The sequence below is a fragment of the Pelmatolapia mariae genome, linkage group LG20 (genome assembly GCF_036321145.2).
Source record: "Pelmatolapia mariae isolate MD_Pm_ZW linkage group LG20, Pm_UMD_F_2, whole genome shotgun sequence".
NCBI classification, from domain to species: domain Eukaryota; kingdom Metazoa; phylum Chordata; class Actinopteri; order Cichliformes; family Cichlidae; genus Pelmatolapia; species Pelmatolapia mariae.
The window spans coordinates 9,874,796-9,900,862 of NC_086244.1; the positions used below are offsets into that span (position 1 = coordinate 9,874,796).

The 26,067-nt window shown below is 40.8% G+C and overlaps 3 protein-coding genes across 3 annotated transcripts in view; all 3 read left to right on the forward strand.

Annotated features, from left to right (window-relative positions):
• The window catches only part of LOC134618430 (PAN2-PAN3 deadenylation complex catalytic subunit PAN2-like), a 93,749-nt gene that overhangs the window by 62,052 nt on the left and 5,630 nt on the right, over window positions 1–26,067 (forward strand). The window lies entirely within an intron of this gene.
• On the forward strand, window positions 1,064–2,053 carry LOC134618378 (trace amine-associated receptor 1-like). Its single transcript, XM_063463745.1, has one exon. The coding sequence runs from the start codon at window positions 1,064–1,066 to the stop codon at window positions 2,051–2,053; it is 990 nt and encodes a 329-aa protein (XP_063319815.1).
• Window positions 10,431–11,420, forward strand: LOC134618377 (trace amine-associated receptor 1-like). Its single transcript, XM_063463744.1, has one exon. The coding sequence runs from the start codon at window positions 10,431–10,433 to the stop codon at window positions 11,418–11,420; it is 990 nt and encodes a 329-aa protein (XP_063319814.1).

Sequence of the window (26,067 nt, forward strand, 5' to 3'; positions counted from 1 at the left end):
TATCAACTCAACCCCACCCCACCCCATATATGTCTTAACTTTAGCAATTACAGTTTAAAAAATCTTTATGATATGGGGCTCTGATTATTATGTTTTCAACACACCTTTTTTCCACAGGAAAAGTTACAAACATTTACACTTGAATTCAAGTGTTATGACTGAATGTTAAATTGAAATATTTACTATAATAATATAAAATTGATATTAAATCTAAATATTTTTTAAATCTAAATACACTGACACTGATTAGTGATCAGTTATTTAGATATTTCTTTAAGCAACACTGAATTGTGCCCTAACCCTAACCCTAGTTAATGGTTGGTCTGTTTTCATTCAGCACTTCCTGTACCAAAATAGTACGTAAGGAAGGTGACAAATCAAACTTAAAACCTTTGAGTCCTTAAAGTGAAGGAATTATCCACCAATTATCTACCCTACTACCTTATCCACCAATTTCAGATCAATTGGTGGATAAGGTAGTAGGGTAAGTTCACTTCCCTAGCAAAGAAGAGTCATTACAAAACCAGCATGATGCTCTGGATCTTCCTATATCCAGTGATAAACAGTTTCTATGCAGATGGCACTGTTTCCATTTACAAAGCTTGAATCTATTGGTGAGTTCTGTGATGAAAATGAAAATAATGTGAATCTTGTGCTATGGCCTTAATATTTAGAAAATGTACCAAAACACCACAATTACCAGAAAATTGCATGAGAGAATGGCTTTTGAATAAATTATGATTCATCCTTCCAGTACGTTGTTTACACGTTACATTGTTTTTTATTCATATATTTTTTTGTCACCTTTTCTGACAAGAGACTCCTGATTGAGTCCTTCGGGTATTCTGGATGCTCCCAGTTTTGTTTGTTATCCTTTGAGCTTGTGTAATTGGCCAAATCTCAATGCTGTTTCCCTCTTCGACAACCTCTTTTAATTCTGTCTAGACTCTCACTCTTCTTAGCAATCAGTAGTTGGCCTGTACTGAAGGACAATCTACCTCAAGTCAAGTCCCAGGTTAGTGCAGCAGAAAAAAATCATATTGTTGGTTTAAACTGTTTAATTATGGAAAAAAAAGTTAGTATGAACATGACCGACATTGTAAATGATCTACATCCCTGTTATGTAATACAAGACTCCAAATACATGCTGACAAACAGCCCTTCCATTATATGTGTATTCTTGTATGCATTCCTTGCATTATTGTCTGTTATAACAATATGTGGAAATCTCCTTGTAATAATTTCTGTGATTTACTTCAAACAGCTCCATACTCCTACTAATTTTCTCATCCTCTCTCTTGCTGTGGCTGACCTGCTCGTTGGGATTATAGCATTTCCTCTCAGCATGGCATTCTCTCTCAGCTCATGTCTTTATCATGAGGGTTTGTTTTGCAAAGTGCGAGGGACCTTTGATATTTCACTGAGCACATGTTCCATCCTGAACCTCTGCTGTATTTCTATTGACAGATACCATGCTGTTTGCCAGCCTCTGACATATCAAACTAAAATCAGCCATCGTGTTGTTGTGTTCATGATCCTGATGAGCTGGGGGGTTTCTGGGCTAATTGGAATTAGTGTCACCATTGCTGGATTTAATAATGAAAAATGTGAGGAATCATGTTTGATTGATGTTTTAATGGAAAGCACTGTTGGACCCATGTTATCATTTTACCTGCCAGTGACCATAATGCTTTGTATCTACCTAAAGATTTTCTTTGTTGCTTCGAGGCAAGCAAACAGCATCCAGAACACAACAAAGTGTGGACGAACTGCCAGTATCATGGAGAGAAAGGCGACCAAAACTCTGGCTATTGTTTTGGGAGTTTTTATATTTTGCTGGAGTCCTTTTTTTCTTTGCATCACATTCCCACCATTTACCAGTGATTCTGTACCAGTTCCTGTAATTGAAACTCTTAACTGGCTTACATTGGCAAATTCAATGCTAAATCCATTTATTTATGCTTTCTTTTATAGCTGGTTCAGGTCAGCCATCAGAATGATTATTTGTGGGAAAATATTCCAAGGGGATTTTACCAACACAAATATGACTTGATAAAATATACACATATTAATTAAAATTTCACAAACCTTACAGTAAAAACAAACATAAAACAGCCACTGAACCCTACCTGAAGCGTCACACACATAATGTCTCAACAGTGACTGAAAGAAATAATCTGAGTAGCAAATACGTTTTGTACACATGTACAAACACATTGTTTGATTGTTCAAATAGTTTTGCAAATATTGTCATCTCTTATCGTTATAGAGGGCCAGGAGTGACAAAATGAATGAATTAATAAATATTTTATTAATTAATTCAAATTTAAATTAATTATATTAAATAAATATTTCAATAATTATTGAAATAGCGCTCAAGCTGTTATACCGCCAGCAAAGTGCAGGTCCCAGTACACAACTGTCATAAACCCCGCTGACTGTCACCTCTCAGAGGTTGAACACCGACTTCATTTACTGAGAATATATCCATCGGGTCTTTATTTCCTGATGTTCGTATGTGTCATACTTTGTTTCAGTTGCCAATTCTGAATTTAAACTAACATTAAGAATATGTTTAAGGGGGAGGAAATAAATAATCAATAATCAGCGTGCCCTGTGTATTCATGCATAATCTTTATAAAAACAGATAACATTGTTGTTTCCATCATGTAGTAACTGTTAGGTTTAACTATACAAAGCTTGTTAGAAACACATACAGACTTCACGATGTTCGACTAATATTTTCATTGTGAATATTAAGCATGAGGGTAACGGACAGTCGAGCTGCTGTCTCAGAGCCCTGCATACTACAGAGTGAGGTCAGCATATCCAGGATATCTTTCCGTTATCTGGAATCACTGACCCTAACACTGGGAACTGGATAAACAGTCACACAAAGCTGGTTCTCAGCTCTCTAAGTTAACCCAGTGTTTCCCAGCATGGTTAAATAAAAGTGTTGGCAGCATCAAACTAATCTAACATCATCTACGAGTCTGATTAATTGGTCATATAAATACTGTTTTACAGAAAATCATCCTTATTAGTGCCAACTATTCCAGAGAAGTGTAAATCTCTGGAATAAAGAAAATAAAGGCATACCAGCCAAACACAACACTGTTGTAAAAGAAATGAACGCTTCAGGTTGTCGCAAAGTGGAATGAACATGATTGGTTGAACAGGTGTTCCTGCATGTTCTGTGTTATCTGCATTTCCATCAGCATAAGAGACTCAGCAGCAGATTAGAATATAAGTGTTATAAGTATAATGTTATAAGTATAATATCATTTATACATTTAATAAATCACCAAATTAATTAACGCATGTTCCCGTGACAGGACGAAGGGGATGACCTGCCAATCTCTGGGGGTGAGGTCACTGAGGCAGTTAAACAACTCCTTGGTGGCAGAGCCCCTGGGGTGGATGAGGTCCGCCCCAAGTTCCTGAAGGCTCTGGATGTTGTAGGGCTGTCTTGGTTGACATGCCTCTACAATGTTGCGTGGAGATCAGGTTCAGTACCCCTGGACTGGCAGTCCGGGGTGCTGGTCCCCATCTTTAAGAAAGGGGACCAGAGGGTGTGTTCCAACTACAGGGGGATCACACTCCTCAGCCTCCCTGGGAAAGTCTATGCCAGGGTGCTGGAGAGGAGAGTCTGTCCGTTAGTTGAACCTCGGATGCAGGAGAAACAATGCGGTTTTCGTCCTGGTCGTGGAACATTGAATAAGCTCTTTATCCTCTCAGCGATACTTGAGGGTGCATGAGAGTTTGCCCAACCAGTCTGCATGTGTTTTGTGGACTTGGAGAAGGCATTTGACTGTGTCCCTCGGGGGGTCCTGTGGGGGGTACTCTGGGAGTATGGGGTTTCTGACCCGTTGCTATGGGTCATTAAGTCCTTATACAACCGCTGCAAGAGCTTGGTCTGCATAGCCGGGAATAAGTCGGACTCGTTTCTGGTGGGCGATGGGCTCCGCCAGGGCTGCCTTTTGTCACCGATCCTGTTCATAATTTTTATGGACAGAATTTCTAGGTGTAGCCAAGTAGCGGAAGGCTTTCACTTTGGTGGTCTCAGGATCTCATGTCTGCTTTTTGCAGATGATGTGGTTCTGTTGGCTTCTCCGGGTGATGGCCTCCAGCTCGCCTTGGAACGGTTCGCAGCCGAGTGTCAAGCAGTGGGAATGAGAATCAGCACCTCCATGATCCTCAGCTAGAAAAGGGTGGAGTGCCCACTCCAGACGAGTTCCTGCCCCAAGTGGAGGAGGTCTCGGGGTCTTGTTCACGAGTGACGGGAGAAGGGAGCGGGAGATGTAGTAGCTGTATGTATGTGAACAACAGCTGGTGTACAAAACACAGTGATCACAGATCGTCACTGTTCACTGGACAGAATATCTGACTGTCAAATGCAGGCCCATCTACATTCCAAGGGAGTTCACCGTTGTCATAATAACAGCCACGTCCCACCAGATGCTAATGCTAACTTGGAGATCCCACTTTTGCATACAAACAGGAATAAGAAAAAGAGCATATAGCCTGATGCTGTACATATCATAGCAGGGAATTTTAATCATGCAGATTTAAAAACAGCAATCCCTAAATTCCACTAGCACGTTAACTGTGCCACTAGAGGTGACAATATTCTGGACAAAGTTTAATGGCTACAGGGCCAGATCTTTACCACACTTGGGCCAGTCTGACCACTTGTCCTTGTTTCTAATTCCTGCATATGCCCCCCTCAAGAAAACTGCTCCCACCAGCACAAAGACTGTTACCATATGGCCAGAGGGCACCTCTCAGCAGCTGCAGGACTGTTTTAACAGGACCAACTGTCTTTGAACATCAGGACCTGGAAATGTTCACAGGCAGTGTTCTCAGTGTCATAAAATAATAATAATGATTACTTTATTAATACAGTAGAAAATTAGTCCCTAGGAAATTAGTCCTCAGCATTTAAACCATTCACTCAGTGAAGCAGTGGGCAGCCATCAATCCAGCGCCCGGACTGGTGGCTGCCCACTGGATAGACACTGTCACAGTGGACAAACACGTCCAGGCTTATCCCAAACCCTGGATCACCCGGGAGATCTGGCAGCTGCTGAAGGAGAGGAACATTGCTTTCAGGTCTGGAAACAGGGACCACTACACCATGGCCCAAGCCAACCTGAAGAGAGGCATCACGGAGGCCAAAGGGAACTATCCCTCTGGTCTTGTTCAAAATCACCACCCTTTCAACTTGTTCGTGGCCAAAAGTGGCCACCAACAGATTAGGTCTGTAATTTTTATTATTTTTATGTTTTTTTGCCATTTTTTCTGCATAAAGCTTTAAAGTAACTTCAGTTCTTTCCATAAATATAAAATAATTATTACTTTTTTATTTTTTAACCCTTTAAACACCAGTTTGTTTGTCCACTGCATCAGCTGGACGACAACCTCAAATCTCGCAATTTTATATAATTGCATTGCTACGGAAATTTCTTGTATTATTAATAGTAGAGTCTGGGGCATATAATTGATTCACATCAACATTGATTATAATGCATTGTTATTTTAGTGCAGAGAGAGCAAAAACATAAAAACTCCCTCTCAGCTTGTTCGTGGCCACAAATGGCCACCCCCTGTTTACATTTACAAAATGCTATAAAATTCATATATGTTAAGAAAAATCTCCCCTTTTTTTGACTTGATTTTTTAGATTAGTATCAGTGCTGTTCATCAAGAGCAAAATTTCAATCAAATTCATAATTTTAACCCTTTAAATACCAGTTAAATCACATAATTTTAATGATTTACATAGGGATAAAAGCATAAAATCCCCATTTTTTTCTAAATAATAAATGCAAACTGATTTATTTTCTAATCATGATGGAGGTTAGATGCATAGCAATAATTAAAAGTATCAATGAGTTTTATGCATCTTTGTTTTTTTGTGCAGTGAGAGAAAAACAAAAATAAATCCCTCTCAGCTTGTTCGTGGCCAAAAATGGCCACCCCCTGTTTACATTTACAAAATGCTATACAATTCATATATATTAAAACATTTTTCTACTTTCATTGACTTGATTTTTTAAATTAGCACCGCTTCTAGTCATAAAAACCAAAATATAATTCAAATTCTGATATTATACCCTTTGAATACCAGTCAGATTATGTATTATTATAGTAAAAATAGTAATAAAATTCACATCTTTTAGCATATAAATGGTGAAAACTAATATGTTTTTTTATCATCATTGCAGGTCAGTAACAGTAACTGTTACAATGATTTATTTTTACTTTATTTATTTATTTATTTATTTATTTATTTATTTATTCTTTCTTTTTTTTGGGGGGGGGGGGGGGGGGGGGGGGATGAATGGCCAAAAGCAATGTCACACATGGTGTGTTAGTGGCCAGAAAGGCAATTTAATGACCAAATAATCCCTGCAATCACCAATAAAATGATCAAAATTTATATTCCAGTATCTGTGTGCTTCTGTGTGCATCCTCATTAGCAGCAAGATGTACTAACCACATTAGAGTGGTTTTTGTAGGCACACTTTCTACACCTGGTGCAAGGAGCTGCTGTTCCAATCCTGGAGGTGCGCCTTTTGCACCTTCTTCTCATTTTGTTGGTGGGGTGTGGGTCACACTCTGGTTCAGACTACTCTATCTTGAGATCAATGGCAGAAGTGGCTGAGAATCAGGGACAAGGGTGTCTTGCAGTTGTTGAGGTCACCAGCATGTGTCCCAGCTCTCCCAGGATCACTCTTCATTTGTTGGTTGTAGAGGACTCCCCCACTTCAGTGAAGTTGTTTCCGGCGGGACAAAGGCATCGTATCCCAAGACATCCAGGAGATTGGAGAAAAGAGTCAGCAGCCATCAGTTAGTTTTCCTTCAACAACTCGAGGTGCCAACATCCTCTCTAAGTTATCCAATCTGTATTTGTGCCTATTGTAGTCCAGGATTGCTTCTTGCTTTCACGCATCCTTTATTCCCCATCACCGCATGCTGGTTCCTTGTGTGTTGCTGTCAAAAGAAGCATATTCCTCCGTTGCTTTGGCATGTGGGATATTGCTGTGGTAGTTTTGGTGAAGCCAAAGACAGACAACAAAATCTTCCTCTGTTGCAACTGGAGGAGCTGAGGAGGAAGCTCTGGGTTGTTTCCCCTGTGCCGGTTTTTATCTGAGGAGTTCCTCTGCCAATGTGACTGAAGGAAAGACGTTGTCCTCGGAGCTCCTCCGTCAGTTGGAGTCTGAACCCCATGCCTTTTTTACTTCCTGAGAACTTCCAGTGTTTTCATCCAACATGCTATGTATTGCTTTATTCTGGTGTAGGTTTTATCTCCACGTCATCTATAATCCTCCAATCCTCACACCTTGGCCTCCCGTGCAGGTTTGTAAGGGTGCACAGCAGCTAAAAGATCTCCTTTGTTATAAAAAAGTCAAAAGTAGATCTCAGGCTGCTAATGCAGGAAACTGAACTGCATACAGGGTCACCCCTAGTTTGATACCAGTGGGTACTGGATTGTGGTGCAGTCTCTCTTCAGTAGTGGGACCCACATGGTTTTCCTTTCATGGCGGATCCACTGAGTTGCCGGCTCCTCGGTCTCAGAAAATGCTCCTATGTTCCTTGGGGGGGGGGGGGCATGGAGGTGCACTGGCTAGAACTCAACATCAGTGGTGATGCAGTCAGCCTCTTTGAAGATTGTCCGCTCATCTTCTGGAGAGGAGGTTTCTTCATCTTGGGCAGATGTATTTTCTTCAAGGGCAGAGGACTGCTTGCTGTCCTTGCTCTCTGACCAGATCATATAGACAGTGCTTGAAGCAGTGATGACCTTCTTGCCATATTTCCAGAATAAATGATCTGGAAGCTGTTAGGCTTACTTACAGCAGTAGCACTGTCTGCACCTGCATAAACTCCAGGACACGTTTACAAATAGTGTTTGTTGTTGTTTGCGCTCCAGCTGCAGCTGCAGATTTGAACTCTGCAAAATGTCCTGTGATTGGGTTTTTTTTTGTTTTTGTTTTTGTTTCTAGAGTTGATATTTTGGGTATGGTATCTTTTGATGAAAAATACAAGAGTAAAAGTGCTTTTAACATGTGCTTCAAAGCTAAGTTTGACTGGGAACCTCAAAGCTCAATATCCTGCATCCACAGAAATTCACTGCAGCCTATGTAATGTTTGAATTTATTCCAGTCTATCTTGCAAATACATGTTTGTACTGCAATGTCATGCACAAACACAAACTATTAGATCCTTAAGATCAAACCTATGTCAAAATTGTTTCATTATTTTGGTCCATTGGAGTGTGGTAGGCCATCAAAGGCCGCTACTAGAAACTCAGAATATTACATGAAATTGCTTGCTTGGCCAAAAATGGGTAAATGATGTAATTTGGTAAAAAACATTAAAAACTACAATTTTCATGTGTTGAGTTTAGAATGAAAGCAATTTTACCTAAATCGCATGATATAGTACTGTCAGTAACAAGGAATCAAAAAAGGTGGTTATAATGGGTTTCAATTGGCCACAAATGGCCACGATAGAGCCAAGAGGAACAATTCTGTGTATAATGTATATTATTGACATTATTAAGGAGCTGATGTTGAAAATTAAAAAATCTGAAAGGAATACACACCTTTGGGAAGTTTCATTTTATTTGCATTAACAGAACAAAAATGGTTGAAAAAAGAAAAGCAATTTGGAGTGTAACAGCAGCTGGCAGGTGTGGCAGGGCGTCCTCAGAGCTGCTGAAGGTGGCCTGGTACTGGCAGAGGAGCTGAACATCTACTTCGCCCACTTTTAGGTCATGGTACTGGAGGCACTGGAGTCACAGCAACAACACACGGCCCACAGCAGCACCACCTTCACCCTGGAGGAACATGAGGTGAGTTGCACTGTGCGGGCTGTTAATCTGAGGAAGGCCGCTGGTTCTAATGGTGTGCTAGGTCAAGTATAGAGGGATTGTGCAGAACAGCTGAGGGCCCTCATAACGCTGCTTACAGCTTTAATTTTCTTTGTTACCTGATTACCAACAATTTAATAAAAAGATTATTTTTTTTAAACAGGAGACTTAGTGAAAGATAGGGGAGACTCTGGGTTTTCTGTTCGTCAAAGAGAGTTACCTAGATCTCTGAGACAGTCACCTGAGTAGTGAAGCTGCATGCTGGCAAGTTATCTTCAACAAACTCTGAGTTTCTCTCTGACTCCTCCTGTCCTGCTACAGCTGATCCAGCTGACTGACTCGGTTTCATGTCCTCATTCACACAGCCATTGATAAAGTATTACTCTGCAGAAATTCACATCTTTGCCAACATAATAATCTGGTTAGATGTTAGTTTCTTGTTATATTTAACATGACAACTTTTATTATTGGTCACTGGATAGCACTGATTTATTATCAACTCAACCCCACCCCACCCCATATATGTCTTAACTTTAGCAATTACAGTTTAAAAAATCTTTATGATATGGGGCTCTGATTATTATGTTTTCAACACACCTTTTTTCCACAGGAAAAGTTACAAACATTTACACTTGAATTCAAGTGTTATGACTGAATGTTAAATTGAAATATTTACTATAATAATATAAAATTGATATTAAATCTAAATATTTTTTAAATCTAAATACACTGACACTGATTAGTGATCAGTTATTTAGATATTTCTTTAAGCAACACTGAATTGTGCCCTAACCCTAACCCTAGTTAATGGTTGGTCTGTTTTCATTCAGCACTTCCTGTACCAAAATAGTACGTAAGGAAGGTGACAAATCAAACTTAAAACCTTTGAGTCCTTAAAGTGAAGGAATTATCCACCAATTATCTACCCTACTACCTTATCCACCAATTTCAGATCTATTGGTGGATTAGGTAGTAGGGTAAGTTCACTTCCCTAGCAAAGAAGAGTCATTACAAAACCAGCATGATGCTCTGGATCTTCCTATATCCAGTGATAAACAGTTTCTATGCAGATGGCACTGTTTCCATTTACAAAGCTTGAATCTATTGGTGAGTTCTGTGATGAAAATGAAAATAATGTGAATCTTGTGCTATGGCCTTAATATTTAGAAAATGTACCAAAACACCACAATTACCAGAAAATTGCATGAGAGAATGGCTTTTGAATAAATTATGATTCATCCTTCCAGTACGTTGTTTACACGTTACATTGTTTTTTATTCATATATTTTTTTGTCACCTTTTCTGACAAGAGACTCCTGATTGAGTCCTTCGGGTATTCTGGATGCTCCCAGTTTTGTTTGTTATCCTTTGAGCTTGTGTAATTGGCCAAATCTCAATGCTGTTTCCCTCTTCGACAACCTCTTTTAATTCTGTCTAGACTCTCACTCTTCTTAGCAATCAGTAGTTGACCTGTACTGAAGGACAATCTACCTCAAGTCAAGTCCCAGGTTAGTGCAGCAGAAAAAATCATATTGTTGGTTTAAACTGTTTAATTATGGAAAAAAAAGTTAGTATGAACATGACGAACATTGTAAATGATCTACATCCCTGTTATGTAATACAAGACTCCAAATACATGCTGACAAACAGCCCTTCTATTATATGTGTATTCTTGTATGCATTCCTTGCATTATTGTCTGTTATAACAATATGTGGAAATCTCCTTGTAATAATTTCTGTGATTTACTTCAAACAGCTCCATACTCCTACTAATTTTCTCATCCTCTCTCTTGCTGTGGCTGACCTGCTCGTTGGGATTATAGCATTTCCTCTCAGCATGGCATTCTCTCTCAGCTCATGTCTTTATCATGAGGGTTTGTTTTGCAAAGTGCGAGGGACCTTTGATATTTCACTGAGCACATGTTCCATCCTGAACCTCTGCTGTATTTCTATTGACAGATACCATGCTGTTTGCCAGCCTCTGACATATCAAACTAAAATCAGCCATCGTGTTGTTGTGTTCATGATCCTGATGAGCTGGGGGGTTTCTGGGCTAATTGGAATTAGTGTCACCATTGCTGGATTTAATAATGAAAAATGTGAGGAATCATGTTTGATTGATGTTTTAATGGAAAGCACTGTTGGACCCATGTTATCATTTTACCTGCCAGTGACCATAATGCTTTGTATCTACCTAAAGATTTTCTTTGTTGCTTCGAGGCAAGCAAACAGCATCCAGAACACAACAAAGTGTGGACGAACTGCCAGTATCATGGAGAGAAAGGCGACCAAAACTCTGGCTATTGTTTTGGGAGTTTTTATATTTTGCTGGAGTCCTTTTTTTCTTTGCATCACATTCCCACCATTTACCAGTGATTCTGTACCAGTTCCTGTAATTGAAACTCTTAACTGGCTTGCATTGGCAAATTCAATGCTAAATCCATTTATTTATGCTTTCTTTTATAGCTGGTTCAGGTCAGCCATCAGAATGATTATTTGTGGGAAAATATTCCAAGGGGATTTTGCCAACACAAATATGACTTGATAAAATATACACATATTAATTAAAATTTCACAAATCTTACAGTAAAAACAAACATAAAACAGCCACTGAACCCTACCTGAAGCATCACACACATAATGTCTCAACAGTGACTGAAAGAAATAATCTGAGTAGCAAATACGTTTGTACACATGTACAAACACATTGTTTGATTGTTCAAATAGTTTTGCAAATATTGTCATCTCTTATCGTTATAGAGGGCCAGGAGTGACAAAATGAATGAATGAATAAATATTTTATTAATTAATTCAAATTTAAATTAATTATATTAAATAAATATTTCAATAATTATTGAAATAGCGCTCAAGCTGTTATACCGCCAGCAAAGTGCAGGTCCCAGTACACAACTGTCATAAACCCCGCTGACTGTCACCTCTCAGAGGTTGAACACCGACTTCATTTACTGAGAATATATCCATCGGGTCTTTATTTCCTGATGTTCGTATGTGTCATACTTTGTTTCAGTTGCCAATTCTGAATTTAAACTAACATTAAGAATATTTTTAAGGGGGAGGAAATAAATAATCAATAATCAGCGTGCCCTGTGTAGTCATGCATAATCTTTATAAAAACAGATAACATTGTTGTTTCCATCATGTAGTAACTGTTAGGTTTAACTATACAAAGCTTGTTAGAAACACATACAGACTTCACGATGTTCGACTAATATTTTCATTGTGAATATTAAGCATGAGGGTAACGGACAGTCAAGCTGCTGTCTCAGAGCCCTGCATACTACAGAGTGAGGTCAGCATATCCAGGATATCTTTCCGTTATCTGGAATCACTGACCCTAACACTGGGAACTGGATAAACAGTCACACAAAGCTGGTTCTCAGCTCTCTAAGTTAACCCAGTGTTTCCCAGCATGGTTAAATAAAAGTGTTGGCAGCATCAAACTAATCTAACATCATCTACGAGTCTGATTAATTGGTCATATAAATACTCTTTTACAGAAAATCATCCTTATTAGTGCCAACTATTCCAGAGAAGTGTAAATCTCTGGAATAAAGAAAATAAAGACATACCAGCCAAACACAACACTGTTGTAAAAGAAATGAACGCTTCAGGTTGTCGCAAAGTGGAATGAACATGATTGGTTGAACAGGTGTTCCTGCATGTTCTGTGTTATCTGCATTTCCATCAGCATAAGAGACTCAGCAGCAGATTAGAATATAAGTGTTATAAGTATAATGTTATAAGTATAATATCATTTATACATTTAATAAATCACCAAATTAATTAACGCATGTTCCCGTGACAGGACGAAGGGGATGACCTGCCAATCTCTGGGGGCGAGGTCACTGAGGCAGTTAAACAACTCCTTGGTGGCAGAGCCCCTGGGGTGGATGAGGTCCGCCCCAAGTTCCTGAAGGCTCTGGATGTTGTAGGGCTGTCTTGGTTGACATGCCTCTACAATGTTGCGTGGAGATCAGGTTCAGGACCCCTGGACTGGCAGTCCGGGGTGCTGGTCCCCATCTTTAAGAAAGGGGACCAGAGGGTGTGTTCCAACTACAGGGGGATCACACTCCTCAGCCTCCCTGGGAAAGTCTATGCCAGGGTGCTGGAGAGGAGAGTCTGTCCGTTAGTTGAACCTCGGATGCAGGAGAAACAATGCGGTTTTCGTCCTGGTCGTGGAACACTGGATAAGCTCTTTATCCTCTCAACGATACTTGAGGGTGCATGAGAGTTTGCCCAACCAGTCTGCATGTGTTTTGTGGACTTGGAGAAGGCATTTGACTGTGTCCCTCGGGGGGTCCTGTGGGGGGGGTGCTCTGGGAGTATGGGGTTTCTGACCCGTTGCTATGGGTCATTCAGTCCTTATACAACCGTTGCAAGAGCTTGGTCTGCATAGCCGGCAATAAGTCGGACTCGTTTCTGGTGGGCGATGGGCTCCGCCAAGGCTGCACTTTGTCACCGATCCTGTTCATAATTTTTATGGACAGAATTTCTAGGCGTAGCCAAGTGGCGGAAGGCTTTCACTTTGATGGTCTCAGGATCTCATCTCTGCTTTTTGCAGATGATGTGGTTCTGTTGGCTTCTCCGGGTGATGGCCTCCAGCTCACCTTGGAACGGTTCGCAGCCGAGTGTGAAGCAGTGGGAATGAGAATCAGCACCTCCATGATCCTCAGCTAGAAAAGGGTGGAGTGCCCACTCCGGACGAGTTTCTGCCCCAAGTGGAGGAGGTCTCGGGGTCTTGTTCACGAGTGACGGGAGAAGGGAGCAGGAGATCGACAGACCGATTGGTGCAGCGGCTGCAGCGATGTTGTAGCTGTATGTATGTGAACAACAGCTGGTGTACAAAACACAGTGATCACAGATCGTCACTGTTCACTGGACAGAATATCTGACTGTCAAATGCAGGCCCATCTACATTCCAAGGGAGTTCACCGTTGTCATAATAACAGCCACGTCCCACCAGATGCTAATGCTAACTTGGAGATCCCACTTTTGCATACAAACAGGAATAAGAAAAAGAGCATATAGCCTGATGCTGTACATATCATAGCAGGGAATTTTAATCATGCAGATTTAAAAACAGCAATCCCTAAATTCCACTAGCACGTTAACTGTGCCACTAGAGGTGACAATATTCTGGACAAAGTTTAATGGCTACAGGGCCAGATCTTTACCACACTTGGGCCAGTCTGACCACTTGTCCCTGTTTCTAATTCCTGCATATGCCCCCCTCAAGAAAACTGCTCCCACCAGCACAAAGACTGTTTCCATATGGCCAGAGGGCACCTCTCAGCAGCTGCAGGACTGTTTTAACAGGACCAACTGTCTTTGAACATCAGGACCTGGAAATGTTCACAGGCAGTGTTCTCAGTGTCATAAAATAATAATAATGATTACTTTATTAATACAGTAGAAAATTAGTCCCTAGGAAATTAGTCCTCAGCATTTAAACCATTCACTCAGTGAAGCAGTGGGCAGCCATCAATCCAGCGCCCGGACTGGTGGCTGCCCACTGGATAGACACTGTCACAGTGGACAAACACGTCCAGGCTTATCCCAACCAAAAACCCTGGATCACCCGGGAGATGTGGCAGCTGCTGAAGGAGAGGAACATTGCTTTCAGGTCTGGAAACAGGGACCACTACACCATGGCCCAAGCCAACCTGAAGAGAGGCATCACGGAGGCCAAAGGGAACTATAGGAAGAGGACTGAGGACAATTTGGAGTGTAACAGCAGCTGGCAGGTGTGGCAGGGCGTCCTCAGAGCTGCTGAAGGTGGCCTGGTACTGGCAGAGGAGCTGAACATCTACTTCGCCCACTTTTAGGTCACGGTACTGGAGGCACTGGAGTCACAGCAACAACACACGGCCCACAGCAGCACCACCTTCACCCTGGAGGAACATGAGGTGAGTTGCACTGTGCGGGCCGTTAGTCCGAGGAAGGCCGCTGGTTCTAATGGCGTGCTAGGTCAAGTATAGAGGGATTGTGCAGAACAGCTGAGTGGGATTTTCAAGAAACCCCTTACACAGTCACCTGTCCCAACCTGCCTCAAGTCCTCCACCATAGTCCCCTTGTTCAAGAAGCCCCACCATCACTAAGCAAAAATAGGTTGACAGGCAGAACAAACAGCATGGTATGATGGAGATCGCAACACAGACTAAAGAAAACACAGGGCTTAAATACACAGAGGGAGCAATCAGGGAATGGGAGACAGGAGGGAAACACAACTGGGACAAATGAGGGCTAACGAGACAAGGGAAGCAAAACCAGGCACATTCACATAAGACAAGGCCCTTCAAAGTAAAACAGGAAACACACAGACACTGCAACAGGGGGAACACAGGGACGTTGGACCAGGGCAGGCACAGAGACACAGACTACAAGCAGAACAGAGGGAGTAATGGAAACCAAAACCTAAGAACTACAAAATCCCAAAACAATAAGAACTGGAAAAATAGAAATGCAAAACAGAAACAAAAACCCTTACATTCATAAACCAAGATGAGAACATAAATAAAAGTACCAAACTGAAAACACTGGATCAACAACCCAGGTACCCTAACAGGTGGTCAAGCTACAAGACCTGGGGCTTCGTCATAGCACCTGCATGTGGATTAACAGCTTCCTCTCTAGTCGTAGACAGAGAGTGAGAGTTGGCCATCGCACATCCTGAGCCCTGAGTCTCAGCACTGGCTCAGCCGAATTAAATGTGACCCGACAGACAGAATCTGAGTGAATTAAGTCTAGTGTTTAACCTCCACTGAGAGTTAAAACTCACTGAAGGTTTTAAAGCTGTGTGCCGGTGATTGGATATCAGCCGCTGATAAAGTGGGTTCGCCTATAAAGTACTCTGCAGTTTTTTAAGTGTCCATCCCTCTCCGTTTAAATCCTGTTTGTCATCTTTAACCCAGATCAGCCACTCTGAGGGAAACACAAGCACCAGCAGCTCTGCACTCAGGAAACAAACTACATTTACTTATCTTGTGCACAATATTGTGATGAGCAACACTTGCTCATGTTAAACTGTGACTATCACCAGGTAACGTGGGTGTGTTTCCTGGTGTTAAACAGCTGACAGGTGAGCAGGATGTATGCAGATAAACTGAGGGTCCATCGAGCTGATTGCTGGTGTCATGAGGAAAATGTTGGCTCGTTATTTATGTTACCGAAAGGCGGAGTTTTAATTAAAATAATTTCATTATTGGCTGAAGATAATATTGATACATGTATGCATTTGTAAGAGCTGGAGAGGACAGAGACGTTTTTTTGCTGAGGTCTTTAATCTTATTAAACCGTATGACCGTACACACTGACAGAAAGAGACCACTTTCAGCTGACTGTTAGCGAAGCTAGCGACATCTCCAAAGACATCGGCGCACTTTTACAAACATCTTAACATTTATTTAATTATTTAATAGCGTATTTAATTCATTCATTTTGTTACTCATGGCTCTCCATATATGTGTGTGTATATACACACACACATATTTATATATTAATAATCAGGTTATTAATTTATATATTAATAACAGTCCTGTCGTGTTCACCCCGCCCCTTACTTTAGTGTTCCCGGTCAAAATTGACCAGTCTGTTTTAACTTCTCTGAAATTAGCACAAAAAACATTGTTCACCATCAAATTCCGTTCAGTGGGTCTTTCATTTGGTCATTCATTGGGTCATTCAGTGAATGAGTGAGTGAGTGAGTGAGTGAGTGAGTGAGTGGGTGGATTCCCATTCATTTTCTATGGCGGTCACAAGGTTGATTAAAACACTCAAAATTCAATGAAAGAGGTGATCATCACAGGAAGGATAATGTGTTAATAGTAACTATTACTTGTAAATATTAGTCCACAAATACTGTATATCCAACATGTCTATACTCCTCTAAATGTTTAGATGATGAAAAATAAATATGATATATTCACTCTCTTGTGGCCTTAGGTGAAAGTTAAAGATTGTGCAAAATGAATAGTTAAATCTAAATAGAAATGTTGTGGTGCAGTTAAATATTGTTATTATGATACAATTGATAGACTGCCAGAATGCTCATGTATTCTTTGGTCCAGCTTTTGAATGATTTACTCTATCAAAAAAATTCAAATCTCTGATCCTATGGTAGGAAATACTATGATGTGCAGATCGATACTGAAATATCGATTCCTCCGATACCAGTCATTTATGTTCTTGAATCGATTCTCATATTAAAATATCGATATTTTAGTAATTTAGGGTAAATTTGTAGTTTATCATTAACAGGAACACAGTGGAAAGAAACTATATCATTCGGATTGTCTACATTGGAAGGAACTACTTCCTCTTCCGCCTTTCATAGTCATATGCGAAATATGGCTGTATAAATGTGTTGCAGCCCCTTGGCATGCGCACTCACAACAATGGCTGAGCATGAATGGAGTCATGTGTGGACGTATTTTACCTCCACAAACAGCCGAGATGTGGTTTGTGATACATGTGGCAAGAAAGTGAGGTGTTGTGGCAACACCACTAACCTCGTCAAACACCTCAGAGTAAATCATATCACAGAATATGACGTCTCTCGCGGAGTCCTTTAGTGCTGGCAGCGTGTTCAAATAGCGCACAACTTCAGTTTTTTTATTTCTATATGATGAATTCTGCATTATTAAGTGATAAGAACAAGTAGTCTGATATCCTGTAATCACGATGATGGTATAATTTGAGATACAATAAAAGATACAATAAATAAAATACGTTTTTGTACAAAGTATCGGTATCGGATCAGTATCGTCGATACCACCCTGAATTTTACTTGGTATCGGATCGGAAAGGAAATCAGTGGTATCGCACATCACTAGGAAATACAAAGCGCAGATGGACCATGACAGGTGAGGGGACTTGCCCATTACTCCTACTGTCTCCATTAGCCACTGTTAACGACGGCTCCCCTCTATATCAGTGAGCTTTAAAACTGAAAAATGTAGTGTTTCTGTAACTTTTAAAGGTTTGGGGTATCCTGTAAGAGCTATTTACACTAAAATGTATTAATATTCAGGTTTCTACCTTTATGTATGTACATCTTCGGAGACGACATCTGGCCTCACCCACTTTGACAGCCAATCATGTTGTTAACCTCAAATCACCTGATGTCCAGCCACCACTTATCATCATCTTTACCACATACATGATTTAAAGCAAAGTTTTAAACTTTAAAATCATTTCACTGCTTTTTCTTCTTTTCAGTGTCTTTCTTTAGATTATTGGCTGCTCATCTTCCTCACACATACGCACAGAACCAAGGTCAAGCCTTATTTGTCATCTTGGTTAAAATTCTGTATAACGATGGGTTGGCTGCACATTTCTTATCTTTTCACATTCCTACAGCCACACTATTCTGCCAAGGTCAAAGGTATATAATTTGACACACAAAACATAGAAAAGAAAAGACTCATTACTCAGACTAATTTCTCTTTTGACATATTAATCAGAGTTGTACTTCGATTTATCTATTTGAATAAGAATAAAGATGATTTACTGTCATGGTCCTGGGTCGGTGACCCAGTGTTTTGTGTATTATTGTTGTTATTCTATGATTTCATCTTTGTAAATGACTTCTAGTGTTCTGAGTTCTGTTTTTGTATTCTAGTTTTGAGGTTTTTGTCTGGTGCCACTGTGTCTAGTTCTTAGGTTTAAGTCTGTGCCCAGTCTGCTTCCTGTTTTACTTTGAAGGTCAACGTATTCTGTTAACCTTCCTCCAAATCTTATCTTTGTAATTAGTGTTAGCCGTGTTTCCCGGGTGTGTGCTCACTGCCCTGTTCCCCACCTGTACTTAGTGTCTGTGTGTGTTGTCCCTCATTCTGGCCTGTGTTGTTTTCATGCAGTTTTCTAGCTTTCCCAGTTTAGATTTTGTTTTAGTCTTTTGCCAGCAATAAAGCTATGGTTTTTGAGTTTAAGTTCCACATCCATGAGCCTGCATATTGGGTCCATTTCTTGCCTGCCTGCACACAGCCATGACATAATGACGCGACCATGACATGGACACAGCGGGCTCAGCTCGGGAGAGCAGCGGCAGTGCACGGAGCTCTCCGCAGCGCAGCCAGCGGCCACTACAGCGGAAAGGCATTTCCATGCCGCTGCCGTGGAATAATTCACCTTGTTGTGACTTTATTGCAATTTATTTGATTTGATGACAGCATATTTTGGTTATTGTGGGTGATTTGTTGCCAGCCATATGTTTTTTTACTGCCTTACTTTCGGTTCATGTATTTTGTTTTGCATTATGCACATTTTATATGCCATTAGGTCATTTATTGTAACAATTCTCAGGTAGGAACTATTGTGCTACATGTTGGTTCCACTGGTGCACCGGAGGGAGATGCACGTCCATGTTGATGTGAGCATGGCAAATCGAAGCGAGAGAAGCTAATTTAAGTCAGAGAAGTTTGTCTCTTAAAGCATCTGTAAAGTGCTCATTTCTGCCTCAAGGCATGGGTCAGCCAGCGAGGTACGTTTATATGTCATATAGATCATTTTATGTCTTTATTTCACTCGTCTTACTATTTCATCGAATTGTATGTTATGTTTTAGTTCGACGGTGGCGTAGTTGTGATTAAGGTGAAGCTGTAACAACCCCAAGACCTTACAACGAACATTAAAGACAACTTCATGCCATCAGTAAAAGGACTCTTTATTGACGTTAAGAAGAGTTAGAAGTGATAGTCGAACTCGGACCTGCATGATTCCCGGCCCCCTGGTGGTGACATCGTGCCAATGCACCAAGGACCAAGCTGCTGCAAATGTTAATGGACACACAGGTTCACAGTTGCTTCTTCATAAAGACATCCAGAAGCCAGACATTAAAGTTCATGTTTGGAAAGATGACACAAGGAGGGAGAAACAACAAGGAACTGTGTTAAGCCTGACAACAACAGCATCACAAGTTAGCAAGAAGGGAATTAATGCACCCAAGTTCACAATTCATTACTCAAGTCAAGTTAAAAGGAGATTTTGCATCAACAAATAAGTGCATTACAAGAAAAACAAAATGTCAGACACAAATGAGACAGAAATTGAAGTTCCCAGTGCAGAACAAGCTGCAAGGCAAGTGGATGAAACCTCTTTAGAGCAAACAGTGCAAATAGAGCAACGTAGAACTGAAAGGCCTCGCATGCTCACAGAAAAAGGAAAAGAATTCCATAAAGAAAGGTTACAAGGGCTGCAACGTCGCTTTGACAGTATTTATGACAGATGGAAAGCATTAATCAAAGTGGCAAAAAAATCTGTTATAAAAGGAGATCCAGCTGACATTCTTGAAGGTCACATGAACGTTGTACAAAGAGAAGCAGCCGAGCTTAATGATATTTATGATGAATACAGAGCAATGGATGGACCACCTCATGATATGCGTTCCAAGCTAGACAAATGCACATCAGTGACTACAGTAGTTTTGCAAAAGATCAAATGTCACATTAAAGGAGAAACTCAAGAGGAGATAGTATGGCCTGATGCAGGCTCTATATTTACATCCTCTAGCTCTGTTATTGTCTCAGTTCATAGTCCATTTAAAGCCAATACAGTTCTCTCTAATGGTTCCTCCTCCAAAAGACAAGAAGCTGCAGCAGAGTATGAAGCCACAAAGGCTGTGCTTCAGATAATGACAGAACAAGAGAAGTACAGAGAAAGAATGCAAATGCTTGAAGAAGAAGACAAACGCATATCTGCAGAGCAAGAAGCTGCTGCAATGTCACAACGTCTCCTAGAGGAAAAGGAGGAAACTGAGCGCAAGTTACAAAGAGAAAAGGAGAAAGCCGCCGTGATAAAGAGACAACAAGAAGAAAGTGCTGCAAGGAGAAAGTCAGTTGAGGACTTAAGAAGAGAAATTGAAAGATTGGAAAATCTGAAAGGACTCAAAGCAGCACAGGCAAAACTACAAGTTTATTAGGAAGACTACGTTTCAGTAAAGCAAGAAAGAGTCACTCTAAACCCTGCAAACTTACAGGTAACAGAGTCCAAGAATACTGCTAATCAACCCTTACAACCACAAAGAGAGTTAAATGTCACTTATGAGAGCACAGGTGAGCTTGTAAAGGTTTTGGCAGAAGCTATGTCAGCTAATAGACTGCCTATTCCAGAGCCCTCGGTATTTAGTGGGGATCCACTTAAGTTTAAGCATTGGAAGGCATCCTTTCAGACTCTAATAGAGAGAAAGAACATTCCCACTGCCGAAAAGATATTTTTTCTACAGAAGTATGTTGGTGGCTGTGTTAAGGAAGCCTTAGATGGCTATTTTCTGATTGGCTCTGAAGATTCACATGAGGCAGCATGGAATATGCTCAATGAACGTTATGGAGAGCCTTTTGTCATTGCTAAGGCCTTTAGAGACAAGTTACACACCTGGCCAAAGGTCACAGGAAAGAATAGTGCAGAGTTAAGAAGGTTTGTGGACTTTTTACAAAGCTGCCAATCTGCAATGACTAATAATGAGAATCTGAACATTCTCAATGATGGCATTGAGAATCAAAGACTTGCTGCTAAACTACCAGACTGGTTAACTAACAGGTGGAACCGAAAGGCTACAGAGTACCAGCTGGAGCACAAAAGATTCCCACGTTTCAGTTACTTTGTAACATTCCTGTCAATGGAGGCAAGTATCGCATGTAATCCCATTACATCATACCAAGCCATAAGACAAAGTGACTTTGACCAACCAAAGACAAAACCTCAACCTTCATCCATTCCTAAGAGACAAGATACAGTGAAAATCTTTACAACTAACTCTACTGAAGGAAACCCAGCATCAGGTAACACAGTCACAAGACACAGTCAATGAAACCACATCTAATAGAGTGACTCATGAAAGTAAAAACACGCAGACATCTGCAATAGTCCCAGTCTATGTATCCACACAAAATGAGCCAATTAAAGAAGTACTGATCTACGCTCTGCTCGACACACAGAGTGATTCTTCATTTATTCTTAATGAAGTAGCAAATAACTTGGACACAATCAAAACTCAAGTTAAGCTTAATCTATCTACTATGTCATCCAAGAAAACCACTGTACCCTGTACAAAACTTGAAGCTCTGCAAATAAGAGGACTGTTTTCCAAGAAGAAACTCACTGTACCAGTTGTTTACACACGGGACTTTATACCCGCTAATCGTAGTCATATTCCTACTCCGGACACTGCAAGGGCATGGCCACATTTGGAGCATCTCACTGAACATATTGCCCCCCCTTTGGACTGTGAAATAGGACTTCTGTTAGGGTACAACTGCACACAAGCCTTAATGCCCAGAGAGATTGTATGTGGTGAAGAAAACCAGCCGTACGCTCAGAGAACAGATTTGGGTTGGAGCATCATCAGCTACTGTGATTCATGTGATACGGGTAATGATGTAATTGGAGTAAGTCACCGCATCATTGTAAAACAAGTTATACCAGAGACTGAGCCACCCACAAAACTAAAGAATAAGGTTCATTACATCTGCAAGACAAAGGTAAAGGAAGTAACATTTCCAGATGTAATCAAAGCACTTGAATCAGACTTTACAGAGAGAGCGGTGGAAGAGACAAGCATTTCGCAAGAAGATGTCCGCTTTATTACAAAGCTACAAGAAGGAATAAAGCAAAAGTTAGATGGACACTATGAAATGCCACTGCCTTTCAAAAGCGACAGACCAAATCTTCCCAATAACATGCCAAGTGCAATGCAACGTTTAAGTAGTCTCGAACGCAGATTCAAAAGGAACCAAAGGTACTACACAGACTATGCAAATTTTATGGCGAACATGATAGCATGTGGTGATGCAGAGAAAGTGCCGGAGAAAGAACTCTGTAACACCCCTGTTTGGTATATCCCCCACCATGGGGTATACCACCCTCAGAAGCCTGGCAAGATACGTGTAGTCTTTGACTGCTCTGCACAATATCAAGACACCTCGCTGAACATGCACCTGCTTACAGGACCTGACCTCACAAACACTTTGGTGGGAGTGCTCTGTAGGTTCAGGAAAGGCTCCGTTGCTGTAATGTGTGACGTGGAAAGCATGTTTCACCAGTTCCATGTAACACCTCAAGACCAGGACTACTTACGCTTCCTATGGTGGGAGCATGGTGACCTAAGAGTTCCACCGTCAGTCTTTCGAATGAAGGTTCATCTCTTTGGCGCTGCTTCTTCTCCTGGCTGTGCCAACTTTGGTTTAAAACATCTAGCCACGCAAGGTGAGGGAAAGTTCACTCCAAACACTGTAAGGTTCATTCAAAGGAACTTTTATGTAGATGATGGACTTGTTAGTGTTATGTCAGAAGCAGAAGCCATAAAACTAGTCAAAGAGGCAAGAGAGCAGTGTAGCACAGGTAAACTAAGATTACACAAGTTCGTATCAAACAGTGAAAATGTGATAAAGTCATTGCCAAGAGAAGAGTGTGCCGAAAGTATTAAGGATTTAGATCTGGCACTTGGAGAGCCATTAATGGAAAGGGCACTTGGTGTCCAGTGGTGCGTTTCTGCTGATGAGTTTCAGTTCAGAATAACTGTAAAAGAGCACCCAATGACAAGAAGAGGAATCCTGCGCACAATAGCATCAGTGTATGACCCACTGGGATTTGTGGCACCGTTCATCCTAAGAGGAAAGCAAATCCTGCAACAGCTATGTCAAGAGAAAGTTGGATGGGACGAGCCACTCTCAGATGATCTCAGCACACAGTGGGAATCCTGGCTCCTAGATCTTCAAAACCTGTCAAAGGTGAAAGTTCAAAGACATGTCTTACCTGCAAACACAGACATTGCACAGTGTGAATTACACCATTTTTCAGACGCTAGTGTGACAGGCTACGGAGAGTGTAGTTATTTAAGAACAGTAACATCAAAAGGTGATATTCATTGTGCCCTGGTCATGGGAAAGGCACGTGTAGCCCCAACCAAGGTCACTACTGTGACTTGACTTGAATTAACGGCTGCAGTTGTTGCAGCAAGAACAAGTGCAATGTTAAGAAATGAACTGGAGATAAGTGATCTTGAGGAACACTTCTGGACAGATTCCAAGGTAGTGTTGGGATACGTGAATAACGATGCAAAGAGATTTCACGTGTTTGTGGCAAATAGGATTCAGAGGATACGGTCACTCACAGACCCACGACAGTGGCATCATGTACCATCTGAAAGTAATCCCGCAGACCATGCATCAAGAGGACTCAGTGTCCAACAGCTACTCAACTCTAACTGGTTTAAAGGTCCAGAGTTTTTGTGGCAAAGCGAGCTACCCACTGAAAATGACAAGTGTACTGAAGTCAAGCCCAATGATCCAGAGCTAAAAACAGTACATGTGTTCAACACCAAAGTAGAAGAAAGGAGAACAATACTAGATCGTCTCACCAAATTCTCAGACTGGAGAAAAGCGGTTAAAGCTATTGCTCGTCTACAGAAATTTGTGAAGAATTTTAAAGGACTCACCCAAACAAAAGCTGAAAACACAAGTGTTGAGGATAGACAAAAGGCGGAACTGTTCATAATAAAACTTGCACAAGAAAACACATTCAGCAAAGAAATCAGAGACTTAACGAGAGGAAACGACATTCAACTGAAGGATAAGACACACAAGCTGTACAGCCTAAGTCCATTTGTTGATGAGCAGGGAGTGCTTAGGGTGGGAGGACGTTTAACAAGAGCAACTCTGCACCCATATATCAAACATCCTGCCATTATTCCCAAATCAAGTCATGTGTCGTCTTTACTTATTAAACACTACCACGAAAAGGTGCAGCATCAAGGAAGAGGAATAACTGTCAACAAGCTGCGCTCCAATGGACTATGGATCACAGGGTGCAGCAATGCAGTTGCTTCTCACATCTACAAGTGCACAACCTGCAGAAAGTACAGGAGACATACTCAAGATCAACGGATGTCCGATCTACCAGAGGATAGAATGGAAACAACACCCCCATTCTCCTACTGTGGCATCGACTGTTTTGGACCTTTTTATGTAAAAGAGGGTCGAAAAGAACTTAAAAGGTATGGTCTTCTTTTTACATGTATGTGTTCTAGGGCAATACATATTGAAATGTTGGATGACCTTACCACTGATGCCTTTATGAATGCATTACGTTGTTTTATTTCTATTCGTGGACATGTAAGACAAATTAGGTGTGACCAAGGTACTAATTTTGTGGGTGCTAAGGGAGAGTTTTTGAATGCACTAAAGGATTTTGACAAAGAACAGTTGAAACAATATGGATGTGAGTTTGTTCTGAACACCCCCTCTTCAAGTCACATGGGAGGTGTTTGGGAGAGGCAAATTAGAACTATTAGAAGTGTTTTAACTTCTATTTTGGATCACACTTCTAACAGACTTGACAGTTCCTCACTCCGAACATTTCTTTATGAAGTCATGGCTATTGTGAATAGCCGGCCATTAACAGTAGAGAACCTAAATGATCCAAATTTAGAACCTCTTACACCGAATCATATTCTCATGATGAAGTCCAGTGTTATTCTACCTCCTCCTGGTGAATTTGTGAGCCAGGACCTGTACCTAAGAAAGAGATGGCGCCAAGTTCAGTTTTTGGCCAATGAATTCTGGACAAGGTGGAAAAAGGAATACCTTCTCAATCTTCAACAGAGACAGATCTGGCAAAGAGATAAAAGGAATGCAAAGGTGAATGACATTGTTATTCTCCAAGAGGACAATTCTCCAAGGAACAAGTGGAAATTGGCAAGAGTAACAGAGGTATATCCAAGTGCAGATGGAAGAATTAGAAAGGTTAAGCTTTTGCTCAGTGATTCAACCTTGGATAAGGATGGGAAAAGGACTGTCAAACCAGTGTACCTTGATAGGCCAGTACACAAAACTGTGTTATTGCTAGAAGCAGAATAAATGCTAAAATATAAACATGTTCCTATTATAATGTGTTTAAGTAGAAATCACAATAGTTTAGTGATTTGGTGGGAGTTTTACTGCCTTACTTTCGGTTCATGTATTTTGTTTTGCATTATGCACATTTTATATGCCATTAGGTCATTTATTGTAACAATTCTCAGGTAGGAACTATTGTGCTACATGTTGGTTCCACTGGTGCACCGGAGGGAGATGCACGTCCATGTTGATGTGAGCATGGCAAATCGAAGCGAGAGAAGCTAATTTAAGTCAGAGAAGTTTGTCTCTTAAAGCATCTGTAAAGTGCTCATTTCTGCCTCAAGG